The sequence below is a fragment of the Nycticebus coucang genome, chromosome 2 (genome assembly GCF_027406575.1).
Source record: "Nycticebus coucang isolate mNycCou1 chromosome 2, mNycCou1.pri, whole genome shotgun sequence".
Classification (NCBI taxonomy): Eukaryota; Metazoa; Chordata; class Mammalia; order Primates; family Lorisidae; genus Nycticebus; species Nycticebus coucang.
This window is the reverse complement of record NC_069781.1, coordinates 24,361,734-24,385,895: the sequence shown is the minus strand read 5'-3', so window position 1 is coordinate 24,385,895 and position 24,162 is coordinate 24,361,734. Positions and strand designations below refer to the sequence as shown.

Here is a 24,162-nt window from a genome sequence, read left to right as displayed (position 1 = left end):
TCACAGTAACCTCCAGCTCTTGGGCTTAGGCAATTCTCTTGCCTCAGCCTCCTGAGTAGCTGGGACTACAGGCGCCCACCACAACGCCCAGCTTATTTTTTTGTTGCAGTTTGGCTGGGGCGGGGTTTGAACCCGCCACCTTCAGTATATGGGGCTGGCGCCCTACTCACCGAGCCACAGGTGCCACCCTAGTTTTCATTTTCATTTCTTCTTTAATCCACGGGTTATTTAGAAGAGTATTTTTTGATTTCCAAACATTGGGAATTTTCTAGTTATATTTTTATTAGTTACTTTATATTTTGGTCAGAGAACATATACTCTCAATTCTTTTAGTTTTTTGAAATTCATTGAGATTTGCTTGATGGCCCAGCATAAGGTCAAGTTTTGTAAATGTTCTGTGTGTACTTGAAAAGAATTCTGTAGCAGCTGGATACAATATTCTTTGTATATGTCAAGAATATATAAGGTTAGGTTTGCTAATCAAATATTCTATATCCTTATTGATTTCTTCCTGTTTGTTCTATCAGTTACCAACAGACATGTATTAAAATTCTTACTATGATTGTAAATTTGTCATTACTCATTGCAGTTCTGTCAGTTTTTCTTTTATACGTTTTGAAGCTATATCAAAACACATGAATTTAGAATTATTATCTGTGTGGTGAATTGGAATTTTTATTATGAAATCTTCTTTTATTGCTATGAGATCTTCTCTTTATTTATAGTAGAGGTAAAGTCTACTTATCCTTACATTAAGATAGCTTCCCAGGCTTCTTTGGTTAATATTTGCCTGGTACATCTTTTCCCATCCTTTTTCTTTCAACTCTTCTGTATCTTTACATTTTAATTCTGCTATGTTTACTACAAAGGGCAGGCGCAGAGTTGTTATTTTTCTTTCCGTGCAGACCTAGGGTGATATATTCCTTCAAAAAGATCTTTATTTGCTTGTTAGGTGCTTGGGGTCACTAGCAATCTGGACTAATCTTAATTCAATGTTAGGAATTGAGAGTGAAGTTGAGCTGCATTCCTTTGGGGAACTGTGTCTGAGGACAGTTCACCCTATTCTTTAGGAACAGCCCTTTAGGGTCCTAGTGTAAAAGCTGTAGGTTCAGAAGAACCCTACTTCTTGGAAGGCCCTTGTCTCTAACTCCTGTTCCTCTAGGCCTGAGAGGTGGGCAGAGACTCTACTCTGCCTCTCAACCCTCAGTCAACCCTCTGGAATTTGAAAACACCCCAGGAGAAAACTCACCCAGAAAAGCACTAGGCTTATGTACATAGACCCTCCATCGCCTAAGATCCTGCCTGATAGTTCCTCTCTATCTTGTTACATCTCTAAGAAGATGCTTGTAAACATTTTTTTTCTGGCTTTTCCGGTTTTTCTCAGTGGATATATCATCCTAGAAATGAAGTTTCCTACATATGTTTTCTAATTTTTCTGAGATGTTTTTTGTTTGTCTTTCTCTTTTTACCGCCCCCCCTTCCCCACTCCCTCCTTCTGTTGCGGCCTTCCTTCCTTCCTGCAGGTCTACATTGGCCTGACCAGGTACTAGAGGGTCCCTTTCCAAGATGGCTGATGCACATGGCTCTTGGCAGGAGGCCTCAGCTCCTTGCTACCTGTTGTCAGGAAGCTTCTGTTTCTTGTCACATGGGCTTCTTCATAGGGCTGCTTGAGTTTCCTAATGATATGGCAGCTGGCTTCCCTCTGAGCAAGAGGTAACAAAAGCGAAAGCAAGAAAGAACTCCTATACCCAATTAAAAATGAGCAAAGGATTTAAGTAAACATTTTTTCCAAAGAAGATATGCTACTAGACAACAGTACATCAAAAGATGCTCAACATCATTAGTCATGCAAATCAAAACCACAATGAGATACTATTATACTAGAATGGCCATAATAAAAAGGACAATCACAAGTGTTGGAGAGGATGAGGAGGAATTGGAACCCTTGTATATTGATGGCAGGAATATAAAATGGTATAGTTACTATGGAAAAAAAGAGTTTGGCAGTTCCTCAAACAGTTAAATATAGAGTTATTATTTGACCCAGCAATTCTACTTACAGGTATATATCCAAAAATAATGAAAACATATGCCCGTATAAAACCTTGTACACAGGTGTTCATAGCAGCTTTATTCATAATAGCTAAAGACTGGAAGTGACCCAGAGATCCATCACCAGATGAATGGAGAAACAAAACGTGGCAAAGTCATACAATGGAATATTATTTGACCATCTAAAGAAATGAAGTATTGATTCATCTTACAATATGGATGAACCTTGAAAATGTTATGCTAAGTAAAAGAAGCTGGTCACAAAAGACCACATGCTGTATGATTCCATTTACGTTAAAATATCCAGAATAAGGAAGTCCTTAGAGGGTGAAAATAGATCACTTGTTGACAGGAGGTTTGGAGGAAAGGGGTGTGACTGCTAATGAGTATGGGGTTTCTTTTAAGGGAGGGTGAAAATGTTCTAAAAGTAGATGGTGATGATTGGTTGCACAATCCTGTGACTATATTAAAGAACAATGAATCATAGGCTTTAAATTGGTGAATTGTACGATGTGTGAATTTTATCCCAACACAGCTGTTAAATCCCAGGAAGGAATCCATATGCCTTCTATATCTTAATCTTGGAAGTTAGTCACCTATTGTCACTTCCACCATGTTCTATGGTTAGAGGCATGTCACTAAACTTACCTCTGAATGGAGGAATCAGGCTCCACCTCTTAAAAGGAAGAATAACAGAGACTTTGTGGATGAATTTCAAGCCCATTACAAGCATAGGAGTCCCTGGGGCTGGATGGCTTGGATGTGAACTCACCTCTGCCACTTACTGGCTGTGTGACGTATGTGACCTGTTTAACTCTTTTTTTTCTTTTTTGGCCAGGGCTGGGTTTGAACCAGCCACCTCTGGTATGTAGGGCTGGTGCCCTACTCCTTGAGCCACAGGCGACGCCCATGACCTGTTTAACTCTTAATCTTCAGTTTTCTTGCCTATAAATTGGGATACAAATAGTAACTATTTTATGGAGTTGTCTTGAAAAATCAAAGAAATAAAAAAGCACGTAATAAAGTTCTGAGAACCCAAGCAAACATCCAGTAAGTGCTGGCTTTCTTCTCCACGTGCTCATGCATGGCCTCATAGTTCCTGTGGCCCTGAACTCTGGGGTGAAATGTGCGTAAGACCTGCTGGATGTCTGAACCCAAGGGACTGCCAGGCTTGGTGGTGGTGTGGTCCAGCCAAGGTTAGATGCTGACTTCAGTGAATTCAAAACAATTTTATTTTACTGGCTTACCCAGGGAGGACCTAGAATATGATCTGCGGGAATCTAAATCATCAGGAGACCTGACTGCTAATTTTTTAGTTTATGCCGAAAGATAGAGAAATCTCTTTTTGGAAGGAAATACAACTTGGGAAACCACTGTAAGGTCAAGTTTCACAGGAAGCAGAGGCAAGGGAATGGGTTGAATGAACCCACTGCAGTTTTTATCCCACCGTAGTAGTACCCTTCATTCTGGCTCTTTAGGTCTCTTTTAGTGGCACCATCATCACAAGCCAGGGCCAATTCTCTGAATGGAACTCAAGATTCTCCCTCTTCATACAACAGACACTGGAAATTCTCCCGGGTTGTGTCCCTAGAGCTGTGTGACTCCCTGTTGCCAGCACCACTGCCGCCTACCATTTCTTCCTCCCAGGGCAGACAATGAACTTGGTAAACATGCATTACCCTCTTTGAGCCCTGATGAGGGCTGCTGCATGGATGGGGCTGCTGTGTGGATGAGGCAGCTGAGAACCACAGAGATGGGGGTGCTTGGCAGTGAACTGGGCTCCCTCCCTCCCACACACGAGGCTTATCTTCACCAGTGGAGGCAAAATCTGTGATTGTTAGCAGCTGACTAGGCTCTGTGTAGACCCAACCTCCTTACATCTGTCCAGATGTTACCACCTTTCCTTTGGCTTTTAACACATAATGATTCTTAAATGGGCAATTGATTTGGGGATGAATTGGGTTTTGGGGATGAATGCTGCTCCATGCTAGTGGCTAGACAGGCAAGTCCCTCTTAGATGTATTCTCCCCGCATCCAAGGTGGCATGGAGCTCCCTCTGGGACACATTCCTGCCAACCCCTGGCTCCACAGCAGTGGTGTGTAGCCTTCATCTTCTGGGTTGACTTTCTGAGTATGTCTCTTCCTGTGTTCTGAGAGTCAGATTTCATCTCTGAGCCATTACTAAGGCTCTTTACTGAGTAATGTCGGCTAGATTGAATTTCTTTAGCTTGCTTCCATATCTTTTTCCATGGTGCCCTGTGAGTCTGAACCTCCCTCCACCCCCAGTCTTGTGCCCGGCAGAATTTGGATTTGTCACTTCCTCCAAGCTTTCCAAAGCCCTCTCTCGGTTAGCATTTTCCTGCCATATGGGGCCCTGTCTGTTCTCCTTTTGCTTCTGGGCCCTGCTCCCTGGTATACCTTGAGCCTGTCTGGGTACCTATCACTACTGCTCTTTGTAGATAGCATTGGTGTCCAACAGCAGCCCTGTGGGAAGTGGGGGCATGCCCTCTCCAGGAATTCTGCACAACCTGATACTTCAGGCCTTTGAGCCTGAACCGTCTTGGTCCTTTTGGATACTCTTATAGGCCGTACCCTGGATGTGGGAAGGAAATGGGGCTATTAAGAAAACCAGAGATGTAAGGGGCCTGTGAAGGGTGTGATTAGCTGGTGCCTAGACCAGCTAAATACTCCAGGGGTTCAACCTGACTTCCCCTTTTTCCTGGAGGTTTATTTCTTTAGACTTGGAGACATTTCTTAGAGCCCACCCTTTCTTTGTCTTCCTGCTGACTTCCTGAGGAGAGCTGTGGCAGCTTGCCCTGTGCCTGGATGTCCTCTCTGCTCCTGGACCAGGGCTTGCATTGGCAGATGTGGTGCACATTAGCAGAGGTGTGTGTTACAGGGCTGTGGGTGTTCTAGAAGACTGGCATGCAGGGAAATGTGCTGGAGGCTGGGAAGGGTTCTGGTTTCCAGTCCTGGATGCTCTGGGCCTACAGCAAGTCCTTCCATCTCAGGCATGACTGTTCCGGCTACCAAATGAGAAGGTTGGGTGAGGTGACTTCAAGGGCCTTGAGTGTCAGACTTACGATGGAGTGGGCTGATGGGGGAGGGCACAGGAGACTGGCATGCTCAAGGGAAGTCTCATTCTTCATCTTATTCTCATGAGAGGGCCCTGTTGGGGCTGGGACAGGCTGTATGTGTCCTGAACTGGGGAGCCTGGACCCTAGTCTGCTGGGTTTGCTTTCTCTGCCTGGCAGGGCCTGGAATGGGGGCTGCGTGGAGCTGTACAGACATATCTGGCTTCTGAGTCAGTCTTTGCTCCAAGCTCATCCTCAGCTTCCCTGTCTCTCCATCCTGGCCCCTGGCCTCTGAGCTCCCCGAGGAAAGGCATCTGGATGCTCAGATCTGCGTCCTCAGGGCCTCCTGCAGATGCCCAGCTAATATTTGTCAAATGGAATTAGTGACCATCTGTGTCAGGAGACTTCTCCATCTTGATTTCTGGGCAAACAGCCACTGTTAGGTGATAGATGGTATGCAGCATGGGGGTTCTCAGGGCTCTGGGAAGACAGGCATGTCTGTGCCAGAGCTGGCTTTGCTTGGGCAGTAAACATTTCAGAGAAAATGTTTGGTGTTAAATGTAGATGCCTTTGAGATCCAGTCTGTGACTACTGGCCTTCCAATCCTCCCTCTCCCACCCCACAGTGGATCAGGCACAGTTTTTGCATAAAGTTTCTCAGCTCTAGGGAGCCCCATGAGGCAATTGCTCAGACCTTGAGATAATAATCCCATGGATTCTCATGCGCCTTTCATCCAAGGCCCTCCTGATACTCCAGCATTATCTGATCACAGCTCTGGAGAGTGCCCTAACCCCTATGATTAGCTCCACCTCACATGCATGACACTGTGGCCCTGAGCGACCGGGAGGGCAGTTAGGGCTGGAACTGGAACAGGATTCCTGGGCTTCTGAGATTGCATCCTGTGTAGGAGAGAAGCCGGGATTCTGAAGGGTGAAGGGCTGGGCCACAGTCTGCTGGAGTCTGGATCATTTTGCACTGAAGCTTAAATACACAAAGTGTGAGGATCAAGTGAAGGCCAGGTTGTAGTGGTTGGTGGACTTAGGCAGAGTTAGGAGACAAAAATCTCCATTCCCTTTTGTTCTCCAAACCCTGTCTGCCTTCCTCTGCCAGCAGCAAAGCACACACCCCAGCCACCATTCTAGATTCATGGGGCATGTCCAGAGGTGAACAGTTGGGATGATGAGATGGAAGGGCTTCAGGTCTAGATGGGGGAGCCCAGAGACTGCAGAAACAGAGCTGGGCAATGAAAGTTACTGGGAGGCCCCTTCAGGCTCAAAAAAGATGGAGCATAGGACTATCAGAGCTGTTTCAAAAGAGAAAGGGATCCCATTGCAGGGACCAAGCTCCCTGTCACTGGAGGTGACCAACTAAGCAGGGCTGTTGTGTATGGAGCGAGGCTTTCTGGCTGGCGCATCCTGCCCTGCTCTCCTTGGGTCCTCAGCGCCTGTCAGGGGGTGAATTGAGTTCAGCGGCATCTTGAGCTTCCAGGGAGAGTCTATCAGACTGAGAGAAAACTACCCATCAGTGTGGAACAGGGGTACGGCCCCTTCTCTTCTCTGTCCCTACTGGAGGCCTTTGGGCATCTGGAAAGGATGACCTGAAGTTTTGTTTTTTGTTTTTCTTTTCTTTTATTTAAATAAAAATGAGAAAATCCTCAGGCAGCCCCCCATCCCTCCCCTGCTTTCCAGGTTCACTCCTCCTCTCAGGTCAAGTTCCCCTCACCCCACCCTCCTCCCCTCCTCCTTCCCTCCCTGCCTCTCTCTTCCTCCTCTTCCCCTCCTTTTCTCTCCTCTTTCCTTCTTTCTTTGTTTCCTTTTTTTCTTTCTTTTTAATTATATAAGTGCTATAGTGTCTGGGTGTATTCATATTGTTAAAAGAACACCAATAGCATAGAGTGAACACACACACACACACACACACACGTACGTATGGAGTACGTACCATACATGTTCTTTCGAAGTCTGCTTATTTGTTTGAACACCTTGTCTGAACAGTACCCCCTGCCAGATCATGTTGAGCTCCCCCATTCTTTATGACAGCCTGCACTATTCTGTCGTTTACTTCATTATTTCTATACTGATGGACACTTCAGATGTTTCCATCTTTCTCTTGTTTTAAATGGTGCTGTAGTGTCAGCCTTTGTGCATATGCATGAGTTTTGTCTAAGATAGTTACCTGGAATGGAGATTTCTAGGTTGAAGGATGTGCATATTTAAATTCCAGCTGTTATTACCAGAAATTACCCTCCATTTACACTTCTTCCCACAGGATATGAGAGTCCCTGTTTTCCTACTTCTTTACCAACATTTGACAACCGGCCAACTGTGAGGGTTCTTGGACATCCACTGGGGCTGGGCTGCCTGGTACAGTAGTGAGCTCCTGTTGCCAGAGGGGCATAGGTGGGGTTAGGGGACCACTGCTGGAGGCTTGGAGAAGGGACTCCCAAGGGGGCAAGAAGGCTGACCCAGGTGGCTTCTGAAGTCCTTGCAATCAACCAGAGGCTTCCCAAGAACAAAGACCATCCTCGTCACCTTTACTCCGGTTTTCACCCAACAGGGAGCAGAGATGAGCTTGTTTCTGCTGTTTCTTTAGGTCAACTGAAGCTGTCTATTGATACCCAGGACCGGGTTCTGCTGCTCCACAGTGAGTATGGCCACATGTGAGCTCAACAAGGAAGGGGCGGCCACTCAGCCTCCTGCCTGGAGCTGGGGTCAGGGGGTACTGTCTCCATGGGCCAAGGCTTTTTTTCTCAAATTTGTATAGCATCCTGCCATTTGTCTGTTGAAGAAAGTGGGTATTCACCTTGGGCTTTTTCTCCAGATGCATACCTGGGTTTGCCCCTGGTGTGTGAGGGGTCCACTTGGTGTCTAGGGTCCATTCGGTGGCTCTTTAAGCAGGCTAGAGCTGTCCTGGGGCACCTCAGTGTCATCCTTGGCTACAGCAGAATAGGGCCACAGATGAGCTTTGCTTTCCTCCCTTCCTTCTTTCTTCCATCCTTTTTTCTTACCTCCCTCTTCTCATTCATTCATTGACGGGCAGCAGTGTCACAGGGCAGATCACAGTTTTTGAAGTCAGACCACTAGAATCTGAATCCTGGCTCTGAGAGTTTACTTGTTGAGTGACCTTGAGCAAGCTCAGTTTTCTCATATGTCAAGTGGTAGTGGTAATGGTATCTATCTTGAGGTTGTTACAAAGGCTGAATGAATTAATATTAATAAAGTGCTTAGAACAGTGCTGAGCATGTAGTATACACTGTGTAACTGTTTGCTAAATAAAACCATAAATTCCCCAAATAATGGTTGTGCATTGGCTGGAGACAGCAAGCAGAAGCGCCTACCCATGTCTAGGTGGTGGTGATGGGACTCTAGGGGAAGACTTGACAAAGGGGGTGACATCCACACTCCATCCTGAAAGGGGGACTTCATGCAGAGGGAGCAGCACATACAAAGGCCTGGGGTCAGAGAGAGCAGGATGCATCTGAAGGGCTTCCCAGCGTGACTGGGCAGCGCACAGGAGGATTTTATATGTCATCTGTCCATTTATCCACTTGTTTGTCCTTCCGTCCAGGATGTACACAGTTACCGAGCGTCTGTCATGGCTTCCACTGCCTGGGCTCTTCTGTTTAGCCCCAAAGGGCCCTGTCTGTCTCTCCAACCTCCCTGGCTCTTGCTGCTCAAAGTGACCTCCACCCCCTGTTCTGTCCCACTACTCACATCCCCTGAATACATATGCTTGGCAGCGCCTCTGCCTTTGCACGCACTGTTCAATGCGTTTTACAATTATCTTCCTTCTTTATTGAACTCCTTTTGAAAAAGAACTCTCCTTCACTCTGATTCTGCAAAAAATATGCCTGCCTTAATCATCATCGAGAGTCAGGAAGGAAGGCCCATTTTGCCGTACTTTTTCCCCCTCTAGGAGTCACTCCCCTGCCCCTCCCCCCACCTGCCTGGGCTGGGTTTATTGCTTCCTCCTTTCCGTCTTCATCATAGTCCTGGCTATACTGTACCTGTGTCTGTTCTTTCCACCAGAGTGGGAATGCAGTGAGGGCAGGGGCCAGGTCTGCCTCACGGCCACTGGTGGCCAGAGAGACACAGGAGTTATCAGGCCTGAATCCTGCCCTCAAAAACCACGGCCCTGAGGGGAGGGATGCACACAGGAACAGTAACCAGGATACTGGCAGAGTAGACCAGCAGGCGCCTGGTGTCCCCAGGTCTTGGCCATTGGAGACCCAAGGTGAAGTTCCCAAGGACCAGCAGAGGGGTGTTCTTTGCCTGCCAGGCCCTGACTCCAGCTGTGCAAACAGTTTTTGCAAAATGCATCTTGGCCTCCGCCACTCCATTTGTCCTGCACAGTTTGCTTTGGCTTCACCCCAGTTTCAGGCCCTTTGACCCTTGCAGTCTGTTCCCACTCCTTCCTTTGGCTCCCCGGACTTCACACCTCAGACTACCAGGAGCTCTGAGAGAGCTGCACCTTGGGAACCAGACATAAAAGAAAATAGAAAAGAGGCTCCAGTTCTCTCAGGTCTGTTATTTGATTTCTATAGACTTCAGGCAGTCACAGCCACCCACCCCACACCTATCCTTTGCCTTGATTTATTTTTTTCTTTAGCAAACATTTGTTGAGCTTACTTGTTAAGCTTTCTACATATTGTCTCATTTAATTGGCACAACTGCCATGTGAAGTGTGTATCATTGTCACTAAGCCATCAACAATGGCAAATTCAGTCTCAGAGAGGCAATGCAACGCTCCCTAGCTCTTCTGGTTTGTAAGTGGTACAGCTGGGAGTCATGCTTGGGTCTGTCCCCTTCTGGAACCCAAGCTTGTCACTACTGTACTCTACTATTCCACAGCCATAGCACAGCTCACTACACAGGGTAAGTCCTCCAGCCTGGCTTCTTCCTTCCCAGAAGACAGTCTTATGTTGCAAAAGGAGCACTGGATTGGGAGTCAAGAGACATGATTTCTAAATCCAACTGTCATTCCCATTGCTCTGTGATTTGGGCCAAATTTCTTACAATCTCTGGGTCCCCCTTACAGCCTCATTTTCCCCATTAAGTGAGGGGTTGGACTCAAATTTTAAGTTTTAAGTTTTAAGGACTTAAATTTTCCAGCTATAAAATTCCAAGAATTGAATGCATTCTATAATGCCTTGGTAAGGGTGCTGCAGAGTGTGGGAGAGGGTGAGAATGGCCTAGGCCAGAGAGGGGTTAACATGCAAGGGTTCCCAGTGGTGGTTATGCACATTAAGGGCCTAGTAGTAGGGGCCAAAGCTCTATTACTCACAGATACGGCTTTCTTTTCATATCTCTTAATGTAGGTGGGTATGTATGTCTATGTGTGTGTGTGTTTGTATATATATTCCCATTCGTCCACACTAACATTTTAATTCTCTTTTAGTCATCGAAGGCAAAGGCCTGATGAGCAAAGAGCCAGGCATCTGTGATCCCTATGTGAAGGTGCATGATGGGGCTGGAGGTGGGGTGGGGGTGTTAAGGGGCCATGTCACTGGGCTGAGATCCAAGGTCACAGCATAGCTGTGGGCCAGGTGCTGGGTTACGGGGTCCCATTTACATCTCACAGTGCTCTGAGGTTGGTGCTATTATTAGCCCCCTTTTACAAATAAGGAAGCTGAGGCTCAGAGAGGTTAGCAAGTTTAAACAAAAAGGCGGGCAGGAAGGAAAAACATCCCTCCCCGTTTTCCCCATGAGAGTCCCTGTTTTCATGTGGTGCTACCATCTCATTCATTTGGTCAGTAGGCATTTATTAGGCACAGGGATGAGGCCCTATGCGAGGATAGACCCCTTCCCTTAGTCTGGCTTGTCCCTCAGGACTTCTGCAAGAGCCAGAATCTTAAGGGTGATCTTGGTCATCCACATAGGTGGGCAGTGAGCGTGTGGATGACTGATAACACACAGACAATCCTAAGCCTTCTTGTGTAAAGCATCATTTTCTCCCCCTTCTTCCCCAAACCAGAGGTGGGATGGCCAGGTTTGGGTAGTAGAGTGAGGGAGTGTCTCTGAGGGCTGAAGATCCTTCTGGGTTAGGCCCTTCCCTTGAAGCCAGAGGCCCTGAGGGGCAGGGATCTATCTCCAGCAAAAGCCACAGGCCAGGCCTTCCAGAGAGTGGCAGCTGGGGAGCCAGGTGCTGGCCTTGATGCACCACTCAGGGCTCCTCCTGAAACCCTCAGGCAGGGCTGCCCCTCAGGAGCCTGAGGCAGGCAAAGAGTAGCAATGGGGCCAGATCAGAGACCTGGGGGCATAGTAGGAGGCTAGCCTGGAGTTCTTGGGGAGGGAGCACTCAGCAGCTGCTGGGAAAGTGGAAGAGAGGAGGCCTTTTGCTTTTGGAGACACCACTCTGCTTGGAGGGAGAGCAGAGATGATTAAGTTTCATCCCTTCTGTGGCTGGGCCATGGCTGCCCTTTTGGTACCACCCATCCTGAGGCCTTGTCCTGGCATCTGACTGCAATGCCTCTGGCCCAGGGCTCCTTGTTCCTTTCTAGAATGTGACAGGGGCTCTATTACTTCCTCTGCAGAGGCTGATTTGAAGGACACTAGGAGGCCTTTAACTTGGCAGTATGCAAGGCCAGCTGCTGGGCTTAGGTGGTTCCATGGCCTTGATATCAGCTAATGATTGCTTTTCTCTCCAATTCCAGATGTCATTGATCCCTGAAGGTAATCCAATCCACCGTCAGAAGACGCAGACCATTCCAGGCTGCAGAGATCCAGCTTTCCATGAGCACTTTTTCTTGTAAGAGTCTGGTGTAGCTGGGCCCTGGAGAAGAGAGGGAAGGAGTGCTTATCTTAAAACAGCTCTATTTGCCAAATCTAGAACCAGATCGAAGCAGAAAAACAGTGACTTTTAAAGGATGTCTTTGTTTTCCCATACACTTGTGTCCTTGCATCCCTGGCAGCAGGCCTAGCAGTGAGGTCCGCAGTGATAAGGTATCACTTGGCTGCTTCTCACAGCTGGAATGCCCAGTTTAGGACTGGCAGCCCCTGGAAAGAGTAGGCAGCTTCCCACTGTGCCTCGGCCAGGCTTTCTCCTTTAGCAGAAGGAATTTTCCAAGCTGAGGGATGTTTTGCCTACCCCCATCCCCCCGCCTTTTTATTTAAACTTGCTAACTTCTCTGAGCCTGGGCTTCCTTATTTGTAAACGGGGGCTAATAATAGCACCAACCTCAGAGCACTGTGAGATGTAAATGGGACCCCGCAACCCAGCACCCAGCAGACTGGCAGCGGTTATGGCTATTATTACTATTTCTCTCCCCATCTCTGAACTCTGGGGCCAATGGGAAGGTAATGGACATTTTATTTTTTCCTGTTAGTGAAAATTGATAATAATATCTTGGCTTTTTCCTACTATGCAAGGCAATTTTGCTTATTATAGAAAATATGAAGGAGCGAAAAGAAGAAAATAGAAAACACTGGTAGTCCTGTTACTCACAGACAGATCTGCCTTGCCGTATTTCTTTTCAGATCATTTAACTTGTGTGGGTATGAGTGCTGTGTGTGTGTGTGTGTGTGTGTGTGTATGTATGTATATGTTTACAAAAGTGGAATGGTTTTATATAGTTTTATATAGTCTGTTGTAACCTTTATGTTCTTAACAATGTAATGTAAAGTCTTTTATGCTTGTGAGTACTCATCACTCACACTATTTGTACTATAGTCTGTTTACCCAGCTGTTTAGGTTATTTCTAAATCGTTGGAAGTAGGGCCGACTCCATGGGTCTGGCTTAGCCCTAATGACACTCTGATCGTCTGACTTGCTTCACAGCCCTGTCCACGAGGAAGATGACCAGAAGCGTCTTCTGGTTACTGTGTGGAACAGGGCCAGTGAGTCCAGGTGAGGATAACTGCTGAGCTGTGGGGAGACCCTGTCCTGGGATAGTGGGTGGCCGCCAGAATACACCAGGGCTGCAGTCAGTGCCTGCTGGATAAATGAGTGGTGTTGGCAACACTAAAGGGAAGAGGTTGCCACCCTTAAGTCCCCATCACTTCAGGTGATGCCAAGGACCATGTTCAAGGAGCATTTGCTGAGTGCTTGGGAGCAAGAAGACACTGTGTGGGCCACTGGGGGTGCCAACCAGCCTACCTGTGGCTTCTGTCCTCAAGGTTTCCACTGTTCAGGCAGGGGCACCAGGTACATGGAGAGAAATTATAGTAACAATGTGCACACATTTAGTTCCATAGGACTCTAAAAGCCGTGAAAACCAAAACCACTGTACCTAATGCCTTCACATAGATGTTTAATAAATATTGGTTCCTTTAGGGATGAAATGAGTAATAAGGACGTAAGTGTGGGCTGAGATGATCAAGGGGGGGGCTTCTTGGCAAAAGCGGGATTGTGATCTTGGCAGAGATTCAGAATAAGACAAGTAGAGAAGATTGGCAAAGGCATTCCAGGCAGATCACAGTATGAGTAAGGACCAGGAGGCAGGAATATGCATCGTGGGCTCAGGTTGCTGTAAGGAGGCCAGTTTAAGAGGCACAAAAGTTCTGTACAGGAGATTGCAAACAGGCTGGCAGGCATTCCATGGCACAGGAGGGCAGATGTGGGCATTAACAATAGTGGTTAGTACAGAGTAGAGGGTGGATGCTGGGTAGATGAGCCTGAGAATTGGCTGCTAAGTGAGAATGAGCAACTACCATGGCCCACTATAAGCAGAAGTGGGCTTGTTTAGCTGGTACAGCCTGAGGAATTGGGAGATCCCATGGCCAGTCAGTAACATCTGTTGAGCAATCAGACCTGAATGATGACATAAAATCAGCTTAACTTACCCGCTCAGGCCCAGAAAATACTTTTGGGTTGATGCTTTTTAGTACCCTAAATTTCATCAGTTAGTATGCTTTTTAAAGTTGGGCCTTATTCACCCTTCACAATGCAGTACTTTTCTTTTAATGGAGTGTCTACTTTTTATCATAGAGTGGTACTCATGATCCTATAGACCTCATCTATCTAGCCAGCTGCCATTTCCTGGGTACCAAGGTGGAAACAACACTCTAGGTGTCAGAGACATCAGAGACTGGCCTGCTCTCAAGAGGATCACCAATAGAGACTTGGGGGTGTGAGTGAGGAGGGAGATATCACATTGAGAACAAGAGCATTTACTGGGTGCTGAGACCTTGAGACAGGGGTTAACTGGGAATTATCTTATTTAATTCTTACAAAAACTCAAAGAAGAGTATGGTTTTGTCCTAAGTTTTCTGAAGAGGGGACTGAAGCTAAGAAAGATTAGGAACTCGACCAAGGTCACATAATCAGTGAACAGTAGAGCCAGGATGGGAACCCAGGCAGTGGACCCCAGAGTCCTTACTCTGAACACTGTACTATCTCAAGGGTGTACCAGCAAAAGGATGGAAGAAAGAGCCAGGAGAGTAGAAAGGGCAGGGCAGAGCAGGGGTGGAGTGAGATCTGAAAACTCACTGGTGTTGCTGGAGGGTGAAGTTCAAAGTAGGGACTGCTAGAGATCAGATAAGAGTTTGGCATAACCCAAATAAGATGATCCTGTAGGTGCTCTTTGGAGAGGGCTTTCTTCTAAGGGCCAGTGGTTCTAATCCCGAATATGCACCAGAATCATGTCAGATGCTTGTGAGAAACACAGGTCCTTGGGTGCCACATCAGTTGATTACATCTGAATCTTCATGGGCAAGGCCGAGGAATCTGCATTTAAACAAGTAGGCAAGGTGATGAACTCTATGCAGCTACCTTGGTATTCAGGAATCTGTTTGACCATTGGGAGATACTGAAGGATATCCAGTCAGGAATAACAGATGCGCATTCTAGATCTGTCATTTTGGTAGGTCTTTGGACAGTTGGGGTAAGAGAGAGGATTTGTGGATAGAGAGGAGGGAAACAAACTCAGCCCATATTTAGATGATTAAATCAATAGTACTTAGCGGTGATTTGCTGTGAGAGCAGTGGGAGGAGACTAGGGCAACTCCTAGGGGGCTGGCATTGTCCCCAGCTAAGACAAGGTACTGGAGGGGTAGATAAATCAGCGTGGCATGCAGAGGGCAGCCAGGTGGGAGTTGTGTATGTAGGAGGGCTTGCTTTTACTAACCTGGAGCTCTGGGAGAGAGAGGTCTCTGCCAGGGGTAGAGACGTGGAAGCTATGACCACAATGGTAGTGGGTGAAATTCTGAGCAGGCGAGACCACCCATGAAGAGCTTTGAGTATCAAGGATCAAGAGTCAGAATCCTGTCTCTGAAGGGACAGGCATGTGACGGGAAAGCCTTGAAGGAGACAGCAGTGGACTTTCAGAGAGGCAAAGACAGGACCATCTAGCAAGCCTGCAGAATGGAAGCAGAACCCAAACTATGAGAGGAGCCATCTGTTCCACTGTGATCTCCCCTCCTGTAAGAACAGAGTGAGGCCCAGAGTTGCTGGAGAAGGAGCCAGTAATGCAGATCATGGCCTTTAGAAAATAAAGTGAGGCCGGGGAAAGTGAGTCAGCATGAGGGGGCAGTGTCTTCACTTGTTGCCTATTTTGGGAAAGTGAGTTTCTTTATTAAACAAAGCATAGCCAAAGTCATGGTCACAGTCCCAGCCCAAAGCTCAAGAGGGACAGAACAGGCTCAGACAGGCGTGCCTTTGGAGCAGAGGGCCCTGCCACTCTGTCCATTCTGCAGAGGCTGGCTCAGCCTCTGTGTGCTCTCTGCCTACTCCCGCCTTCATCCATCCATTTCTGAGCTAGAAGGCCTCGGAGCTGCAGGAGGCAGACAGAGCGATCGCAGGAAACTTCAGCTCTGCTGAACACTCTCAAATCAAATTGTGCTTCTCTGAAGGACCGACATTCAACTTATCAACATGAAAGACAATTACGGAAGGAAGGAAACAAACATTTACTGAACTCTTCTCTGTGCCAGGCACTTTACATACATTATCTCGTTTTATCCTCATAATAACCCTGAGAGGTAGGAGTTATTATTGTCTCTCTCTTTAGAGAAGAGGAAACTGAGGCTTATGAAGGATAAAACCTTAAGGTTATATAACGGCTCATATTTATTAAGCATTTACTATGAGTGGGCATTAATGTAAGCACATGGCATCCATTTTCTAATTTAATCCTCATATCCCCAAGGAGATAGGTATTATTGCTGCTCTTTTACAGGTGAGGAAACAGGCACAGAGAGGTTATGTAACTTGCCCAAGGTAACACAGCAAGGATGTAGTGAAAGCAAGATGGAAATCCAGGCAATCTGGCACCACACCCAGGCACTCGTAACCACATCACAGAGCACTGGACCGCTTCACATGGGTTATTAATGTCTCAAAGCCATACTTGCAATGTGTTAGTATGCCTGCTTCTCAGGCCTTGGGCTGCTTTTCTTAGGGTGTATAGTGTGGTTTTCTATAAATCATTCAGCCAAAAGTGCAGTGGTCACATTTATTTATTTATTTTGAGACAGTCTTACTACATCACCCTCGGGAGAGTGCTGTGGCATCACAGCTCACAGCAATCTCAAACTCTTGGGCTTAAGCACTTTTCTTGCCTCAGCCTCCCAAGTAGCTGGCACTATGGGTGCCCACCATGACGTCCGGCTATTTATTTTTGTTGTTGTTGTTGCTGTTGTAGTTGTCGTTGTTTGGCAGGCCTGGGCTGTGTTTGAACCCGCCATTCCAGTGTATGTGGCTGTTGCCCTAGCCGCTGAGCTACAGGTGCTGAGCCCAGTGGTCCCATTTGAAACCAAAGGGGAGATAAAAGGGCCCCTTCTGTTTCACGAATTCTCACGTCCTTCCAATGATAGCTATAAACTTGTATTAGAGAAACAAGATTATCGACAAAGAAGTTCTGAGCTGGGCAGTGCCTGTGGCTCAGTGGGTAGGGCGCCAGCCCCATATACTGAGGGTGGCGGGTTTGAGCCCAGCCCCCGCCAAACTGCAACAACAAAAATAGCCAGGTGTTGTGGCGGGCACCTGTAGCTACTTGGGAGGCTGGGGCAAGAGAATTGCATAAGCCCAGGAGTTGGAGGCTGCTGTGAGCTACGACCCCACAGGGAGATAAAGTGATACTCTGTCTCTAAAAAAATAAAAAAATAAAGAAGTTCTGGGGAAGTGCTGGATGATTTCAGCTCATCATGGTGATCAAGTGGGGAGGTGTGGAGAGCCAGGCTTTAGAGCAGCTGGGTTTGGCTTAGCATTGGCTGGCTGGGAGATCCCCGGTTAGTCCCTTTCTCATTCTGGGCCCTGTGTTTCCTTGTCTATACAATGTGGTGTTCTCTAAGGTTTCTTTCAGCTTCAAGGGTCTGTGAGTTTTTAAAAAGTATAGACATTTTCAAATGAATGCAAAGGTAGAAGTATCATCTAATAAGCCTTCATATACCCATAGCCTAATTTCATCAATTATCAGTATGTGGCCGATCTTATTTCATCTCTGCCTCACCTCTCCTCTGCTCCAGTGATTATCTGAAAGCAAATCTCAGACATCATCTTATTTCATGGGTATATCTTCCTTAAAGGTGGCTTAAAACAATAACTGTGATGACGTTATCACACTTAAAAATTAATAGTGATTCTTCAATATCATTGAATATAGGACTAAGCTATTTGAAAGTTCTGTTTGATGATGTGGTGAAAACCAAACTGAAGCTTCTAAAACCATCATAGCATTTTCAGAATTTCTGGGCAGAGAACAGTCTTGCAGAAAATGGTAATATGTACTAAGTTAAAAAGTGCATATGTATGTATGTATAATTAAAGAACATAATCTTTTATGGTTTTGGTAGCTACATTTCCAGAAGGTCTGCTTATTGTGTGCTCTGTCCTGGGCACTGGAGGTGTACTCTCTCCTTTAATGCATTTAATAAACAAGATATCAATGCCACGTACAGTAGCCTAAAGGCTGAAAGCTTGTGACCAGTGATGGATACTGAGCTTATAGAAAAAAGTGAATGGAAAAATATGTGTTCAATTTAAGTCACCAAATTAAAAATAAATTAAGATTAAATAGTGTAACACTATAAGGCTCCTGAGAGATAATTGAAGTGCATTTCCTCAAACCTAATGCATTTTTTCATCTTGTAGTGGGTCTGCCACCCTGGCTCAGGAGTAAACTGAGTACTAGTCCCCATTTGTGCTGCATGAAGTTACAGCTGAGCCTTTGTCCTGGGTGTCCCCTTTGCCCCAAATGCTCTTCCTATCGTCCTTTCTGGCTCAACTCATTAGGCCTTCTTCAAGTATCTCAGCCCCAAATTACCTCTTGCACCCACCTCCCCCAGCCTTCAGAATTTGTTGCCTGCACTGTTCATGTGTCAATCTCACCCTGTTTTGTGGCATCCGCTGTATTGCTGTCTTGAACTGCTATTTAAATTCCTGCATGTTTGTCTTATTTCCTTAACACTGTGGCTCCTTGCCCAGTGCCTGCCAACCACAGGCATGATGGATTCATCCATTTGTCGGGTCTTCACTGAGTGCTCCTAGTCCAGAGCTCAGGTCTTAGCAGTCAGAAGTCACCAAGACTTGTTTCCAGAAACATTGCACCTGGTGAAATTTCAGGCAGTCACCCTAGCGGGTGAGTGCTAGTTCCCAAGTTTCTAAACTGACGCCATATACTCATGCTGCTTTTAAAAGAAAATTTTCTTCCCCCTGTTTTTCAAAAGCAGGCTGAAGAAACAGCTAATTGAAGTATACTTAGAGAGAGGTTCCTGCTTGTGGACGTTAATTGTGACAATTTACTCTGCCTGAATTATCATGAAATCATTGGAGGCCCCTTAGCAGGAAGCAAAGCTCAAGGGAGACTATTAACCATTTAACATTCTCTAAGTGCCAAGGAATGACAATTCCACTTACTGAAGAGCAGGGAGAGGCAGCCATGCTAATGCATCAGCTTGAAGTTTCAGCCATTACCCCGTGTAAAAGAAAAGTGCACAGCAAGGCGGTGTGGGCACCTAGATACCAGGTGAATGTGTTGACAAACAACATTAAATCAGGACGAGGACACTGGCAAAGTCTTGCTGAGGCTTTTCTGGAAGGGCAGCTCAGATTAGTGTCTGCTCCTTTTGATGGTCACTTGCAACTGCCTCCTGTTGGTGCAGACTTGGCCACTTCCCAAGAGGAAGGACATTTATTTTTGGTGGTGGGCTGGGGAAGTGTATGTGGAAGGCTTGCTTTATTGGGGTGACTGCACTGTTCTTTTTGAATAGATTTTTCACATGGCCTTGTATGATGAGAGGGGCAAGGGAGAGGGGAGAAGATGGAGCTGTGGTTGGAGTAAATGGAGGCAGGAAGAGTAGGACAGCCCCACGTAGAGGCCTTGGCCCTGTGCACGTGAGTCAGAGCATGGATATGCAGGCAGGTGGACCAGTTTTGAGGACCAGCCCCCAGAATTCTGCATCTTCACCCCTCATGCAGCTTGGTTGCCTGTGAGAAGCTAGTTTTGTTTTGCTTAGGATTGTCAGGTGGTAAGCGGCCAGGCTTTTTAGAGAATCCAGACAGTATGCATTTATAGAGCCCTTCTAGACCACTGGTCTCTGAGGGGTAGGCATGGGTGGGTACCCCGTAGGATCCCCTGGAGAGCCTTTTCCAGCCTCCTAAGCCCCTACTGCACCTTGGACCAGCTGGATTTGTTTTGCCAGGAGCAACCCCTGGAACATGGATCTCAGACAGGCCATTCAGGGGGCTCTGTGGGACACTCCTGTTAGAACCACTGCCTGGCCCAGGCCCCCTTAACCCAGGTTCCTGGGAGGCCCTTCTCCAGGGAGTTCACTCCCCATCCAGCAGCCTGTTTCATCTTTGGGTTTGATATTGTCCCTCGTACAAGACATGCCAAATCTCTCCTCCATGTGTGTCCTTTAGTTATTGAAGGCAACCACCAGGGTTGCTGCAGTCTGAATACCCATGATGTTTTTTGATTGACATTTATCAAACCAACCTCTGAAGGAGTCTAAGTTGGTAAGAAAGAGGAAAACAGGAAAAAAAGATAAAACCCAAAAACTTTAGTGCTAAGCTAGAGCAGGGTGTGGTGGAATAGACGAAGTACTTAAAGGTATTATTCATTGATACTGATTCCCCCCACCGCCTTACAAAAGTAGTGCTGGGTCCCTGTGAAAATTTGAAAATAGTAAAAACAAAACCCCTTAATAATCCCACCTACCAGATAAATGCATTATTTGTACTTTTGTGGGCATCCTTCTCGTTAAACTACAGCTTTGTAAACTTCCTTTTCTTTAACAATAGCAGGATTTTTTTTTGAATTTTATAAATAACAACATATGCCATTAATATTGAAGGTGCCAATTATTTGTTAGTCCCTGACCGTGGGATGTTGGGGCTCAACAGTGGACATTCTCCAGGACCTCTGGATACCTCTTATCCAAGAAGAACCAGTTTGAACTGAGCCCCTGAGCGACATCTGCATTCCCCTGGGGCCTGACCCTGGCTCGTACCTGCCTGCCCACCAGCAGCTGGGTCACCTCGGTCTCAGTGCCTGTGGTGGGTCAGGTTGGTTTGGACCTTGGTCTGTAGCCATCTAAGAACTATCCAGATCCTGCCTGAGCCTGACACAAAGCTTCTTGAGCTTGAGGTCCCATAACTTTTCTCCTCCACTAAACATTACCAACTGATGTGAGACTGAAATTCCTGCAGGGACCAGCTCTTAACCAGAACAGTTAAAACTTGCGTAGTAGTTCCGAGCTTCTGAGGGCAGTGGAGGTGTGCTGCTTCGAGGTCTGGGAGGCCCGAGTCCTCCTCAACCCCCCGACCTGACTTCTAAGTAGTTCTGTGACCTTGGGGAGGGAACCAACTCTGAGCCTTGGTCTTTTCCTCTGTAAAATGGGGATAGAAACTCCTCTGTACCATACCTCACAAAGTCAGAAGGATCAAATGAGACAATGCGTGTAAAGAGGCTTTGGAAATCGCAGTGCATTAGGCAAACCTGTGTTATACTTGACAATCCACCTCCCGATATAGCCCAACAGAAAGTGCTGACTCAAGCCTTTGTTGATCTCCCAGACAGGGTGGACTTATCGGCTGCATGAGCTTTGGGGTGAAGTCCCTTCTGACTCCGAACAAGGTGGGTACTAGGGAAGCTTCCAGCAGGGTCATCTCATCTGGGCCAGGGCTGGCACAGGCAGGCTTTGTCTGGAAGCCCTTGGGTGAAGGTTCTGTCTATAAGAGGGTGCCCCACTGAGATGGGGGACCAGTGGCCTGAAGGCAGCACTGTGTCACCTGCCTAGTTGAGGATTTGGGTCCCTTTATTAGTTTGTCTTGTGAGAGAGCAGTTGTTAGGGTACCCCGATCCTTCCAGGAAGTTCTGAGTCCAAGGTCTGCTGTTAAGGACATCAGTAGGTCCCCTGGGGTCCAGAGCTGTCTTGGGTCTGCCCTGGAAGAGGAAGGCCAGGTGCTACCTATGGCCCACGGGGAGCTCTTGATGTGTCCACCAGGTCTGACATTTCTGTATCAAGCAGGGGGGAACATGCATCAGCATCCCCTGTGGAGCTTTCCTTCAGGCTGGTGAGGACTCCAGGTCATCACTCCCTTATCCATCCGTTCTCTGCACTGCACCCCCCAGACTGGAAGGTGGTGAGCAGGGCAGGGAGCCACTCCTTTCTCATGGCCCTGGAAGTGTCCCAGTGGCCTGCTCATGGCTCTGCCACCCAGCTTTGAGTCTTTGAAGTTCAGAATGGGGCAGATGGGTAAGGACCCTTTATCCTACACATGGGTCCAGTGATCTCCTGTTCACAGCTTTTGGCTTTAGTCCTCTTGGGAAAAGAGATTCCTCCTGGAGACGGCTCTGGAGCCTTGGGACACCAACTTTTTGGTTTCTCCACCCCTCTTTCACTCCCTCCCTTCTGTTTACATTTATTGGGCTTCTACTATATGCCAGGCACAGCCTTAGGCATGTCAGAGGGCCTGTGCACAGCCTGGTGGGGGAGGCAGGCAGGCAAATAGATGGCTGTCCTGCTGGGGTAAGAGGCTGTGGGAAGGTGTACAAGGGACAGCCAGATCTGCCTGGAGCTCAGGAGAGGCTTCCTGGAGGCACAGGGTAGCAGCCTTGGGGCCAAACGACTTGAGTATCAGACTGTCCTGAGGGGGGTTGTCCAGCTGCTACTGGTGGTGGTTAGTGGCTGCCTGACCTGTGCCCTCTGCCTCCTGCCTGAACATGTCATTCTTTCTCTCATGATAGGAGATCAGTGGCTGGTACTATCTTCTGAGGGAGGACCTGGGCCGGACCAAGCACCTGAAGGTGGCCAGGCGGCGACTGCGGCCGCTGAGAGATGCATGTATGTCCGCTTCTGTTCCCCTCCCCAAGACCTGCCGCCTCCCTCCCTTCCTGCATGGTAGCATCAGTCCCTGTGTTTGGTGACCCCTGCCACTCAGGCTGTTATCAGGGTGCAGGGCTTCTTGTGAGCGCCTGCTGGAATGCTAGCTACAGGCAGCCTCCTGCCTGTGGCACCTTTGTCTGATTGGGCTTTTCTTGGAGAGGGTTATGGCCTGACCTCATGTAGTTCAGCTCCCCTTACCCTTTGCTCACAGAGGGTTGGGCGTCAGGTCTTCCCTAGTGGCTTCCTCCCACTCCATGTCTTAGAGATCCCCTCTGGGCTGCCTGACCTTGGGGTGCCAACCTCTGTTGAGGCCCTGCCATGAGCACTGAGGCTCAAGACTTTGGTTCTGCCCTTCTCACATGGAGCCCTGGCTCCTGAGCCCTTGCCTGGCTGGAGCCTCAGGCATCCCCATATCCTGGAGGTCAGAAGTAGCCCAGGCTGCCACACGGGCCTCTGGTCTGGTGTTGTATTCTGGGTGGTCTGAGGAAAGGACCCTTATATGGTAGCAGAAGCTTTCTTCTGACTCTTCTCTGTCACCTTCCAGCCCCACTGCTGAGAACGCCAGGAGGTGAGGACACTGAGAATGGGGAAAAACTCAAGGTAGGTTTGGACAAGCCTGGGCATTGCTCCGGGGACTCTAATCTGCTCCTTATCAGTTCCTTGGCCCTGGAAAACCCTAAGGAGGTCAGCATTTGGTGCTTGAAACTCAGCAAGCCATGCATTCCAAAGGGATTAATTCTTGACTTTCCTAAGGTGTATTATAGATAATAAATGCCTTTCCCAAGTTATCCATGACTCCACCCCTGGAAATGGAAGAGTCTGGATCTTACTGACTTTTGGCCTTTAGAGGCCAAGTCCTCCCCTTCCTATAGCCCTCTAGACTCTTGCTTCCCCTGACACTGAGGCTGAATCACCTTCTCAGGCCCACTTGACATGGGGGCAACTGTGATTCTGAACCTAAGACGAGTGGGTTCTCACTCCAGTAGTGCTTTGAGTCTGGAGAGGAACCTTCTTTACACAGAGTCTGGGGAGAATTCTCCAAAAGTCATCCTTTTTATAGGGCATGGCAGGTGGCCCATAGTTTTCTTTGATAACTGAGAGAGGGAAAAACCAACTCCCAGCAATTGATTAGCCCATCTGAGGTGGTTGTTACTTTTCCATCTTATAGATGAGGGGGACACATAAGGTTCAGAGACATTTATGCCACTTTTCATGGCCGCACAGTCAGCAAGTGATGGAGGTAGGCTCTGAGTAAGTCTGGTGGCCTCCTAAGTGCACTGGGCCACACTGCCTCCTGCTTGTGACCTCATTGGGAAGATATGTCATCGATATGTTTCAAAATACTATCTTACATATAGGTGTATTATTTACAAAACATTTTTATTTTCATTGACTCAATTCACTTATGGCTGAGAACAAGTCCAAGGTTCTGTCCTCACTGAGGGCACAGTGTAGACTGGCACTGTCCAGTACGGAAGCCACCTGCTGCCTGTAACCATTGAGCAGTGTGGCTAGTGTGACTGAAGAACTGATGTGAACTTCTAGTTGGCTTGATGAATTTCACTTTACCCTGCACATGTGTCTGGTCACTACTGTATTGGACAGCCTTGTACCTGTCAATTAGAGTAACTTGCTGGGTCTGTTTGGTCTGTTTTCTGTGGCTGCATTGAGTTGGAAAACTTTCCTCTGGCTTCACCAGGGAACTGCAAAGACCCTTTTCCCTCTTTCTGTACTTTCTGAGCAAAGAGAGGAAGGTGATCAGGGAGGCTGTT

The 24,162-nt window shown here is 47.4% G+C and overlaps 1 protein-coding gene across 2 annotated transcripts in view; it reads left to right on the top strand.

The window, feature by feature from the left end:
- The window catches only part of RGS3 (regulator of G protein signaling 3), a 125,354-nt gene that overhangs the window by 7,701 nt on the left and 93,491 nt on the right, over positions 1-24,162 (top strand). For both annotated transcript variants that reach the window (XM_053565231.1, XM_053565258.1), the window contains exons 2-8: positions 7,719-7,769; positions 10,524-10,582; positions 11,779-11,873; positions 12,903-12,971; positions 21,078-21,138; positions 22,252-22,348; positions 22,935-22,990. In XM_053565231.1, coding sequence (XP_053421206.1) covers positions 7,719-7,769; positions 10,524-10,582; positions 11,779-11,873; positions 12,903-12,971; positions 21,078-21,138; positions 22,252-22,348; positions 22,935-22,990 — 488 coding nt within the window. The remainder of the gene's footprint in view (positions 1-7,718; positions 7,770-10,523; positions 10,583-11,778; positions 11,874-12,902; positions 12,972-21,077; positions 21,139-22,251; positions 22,349-22,934; positions 22,991-24,162) is intronic.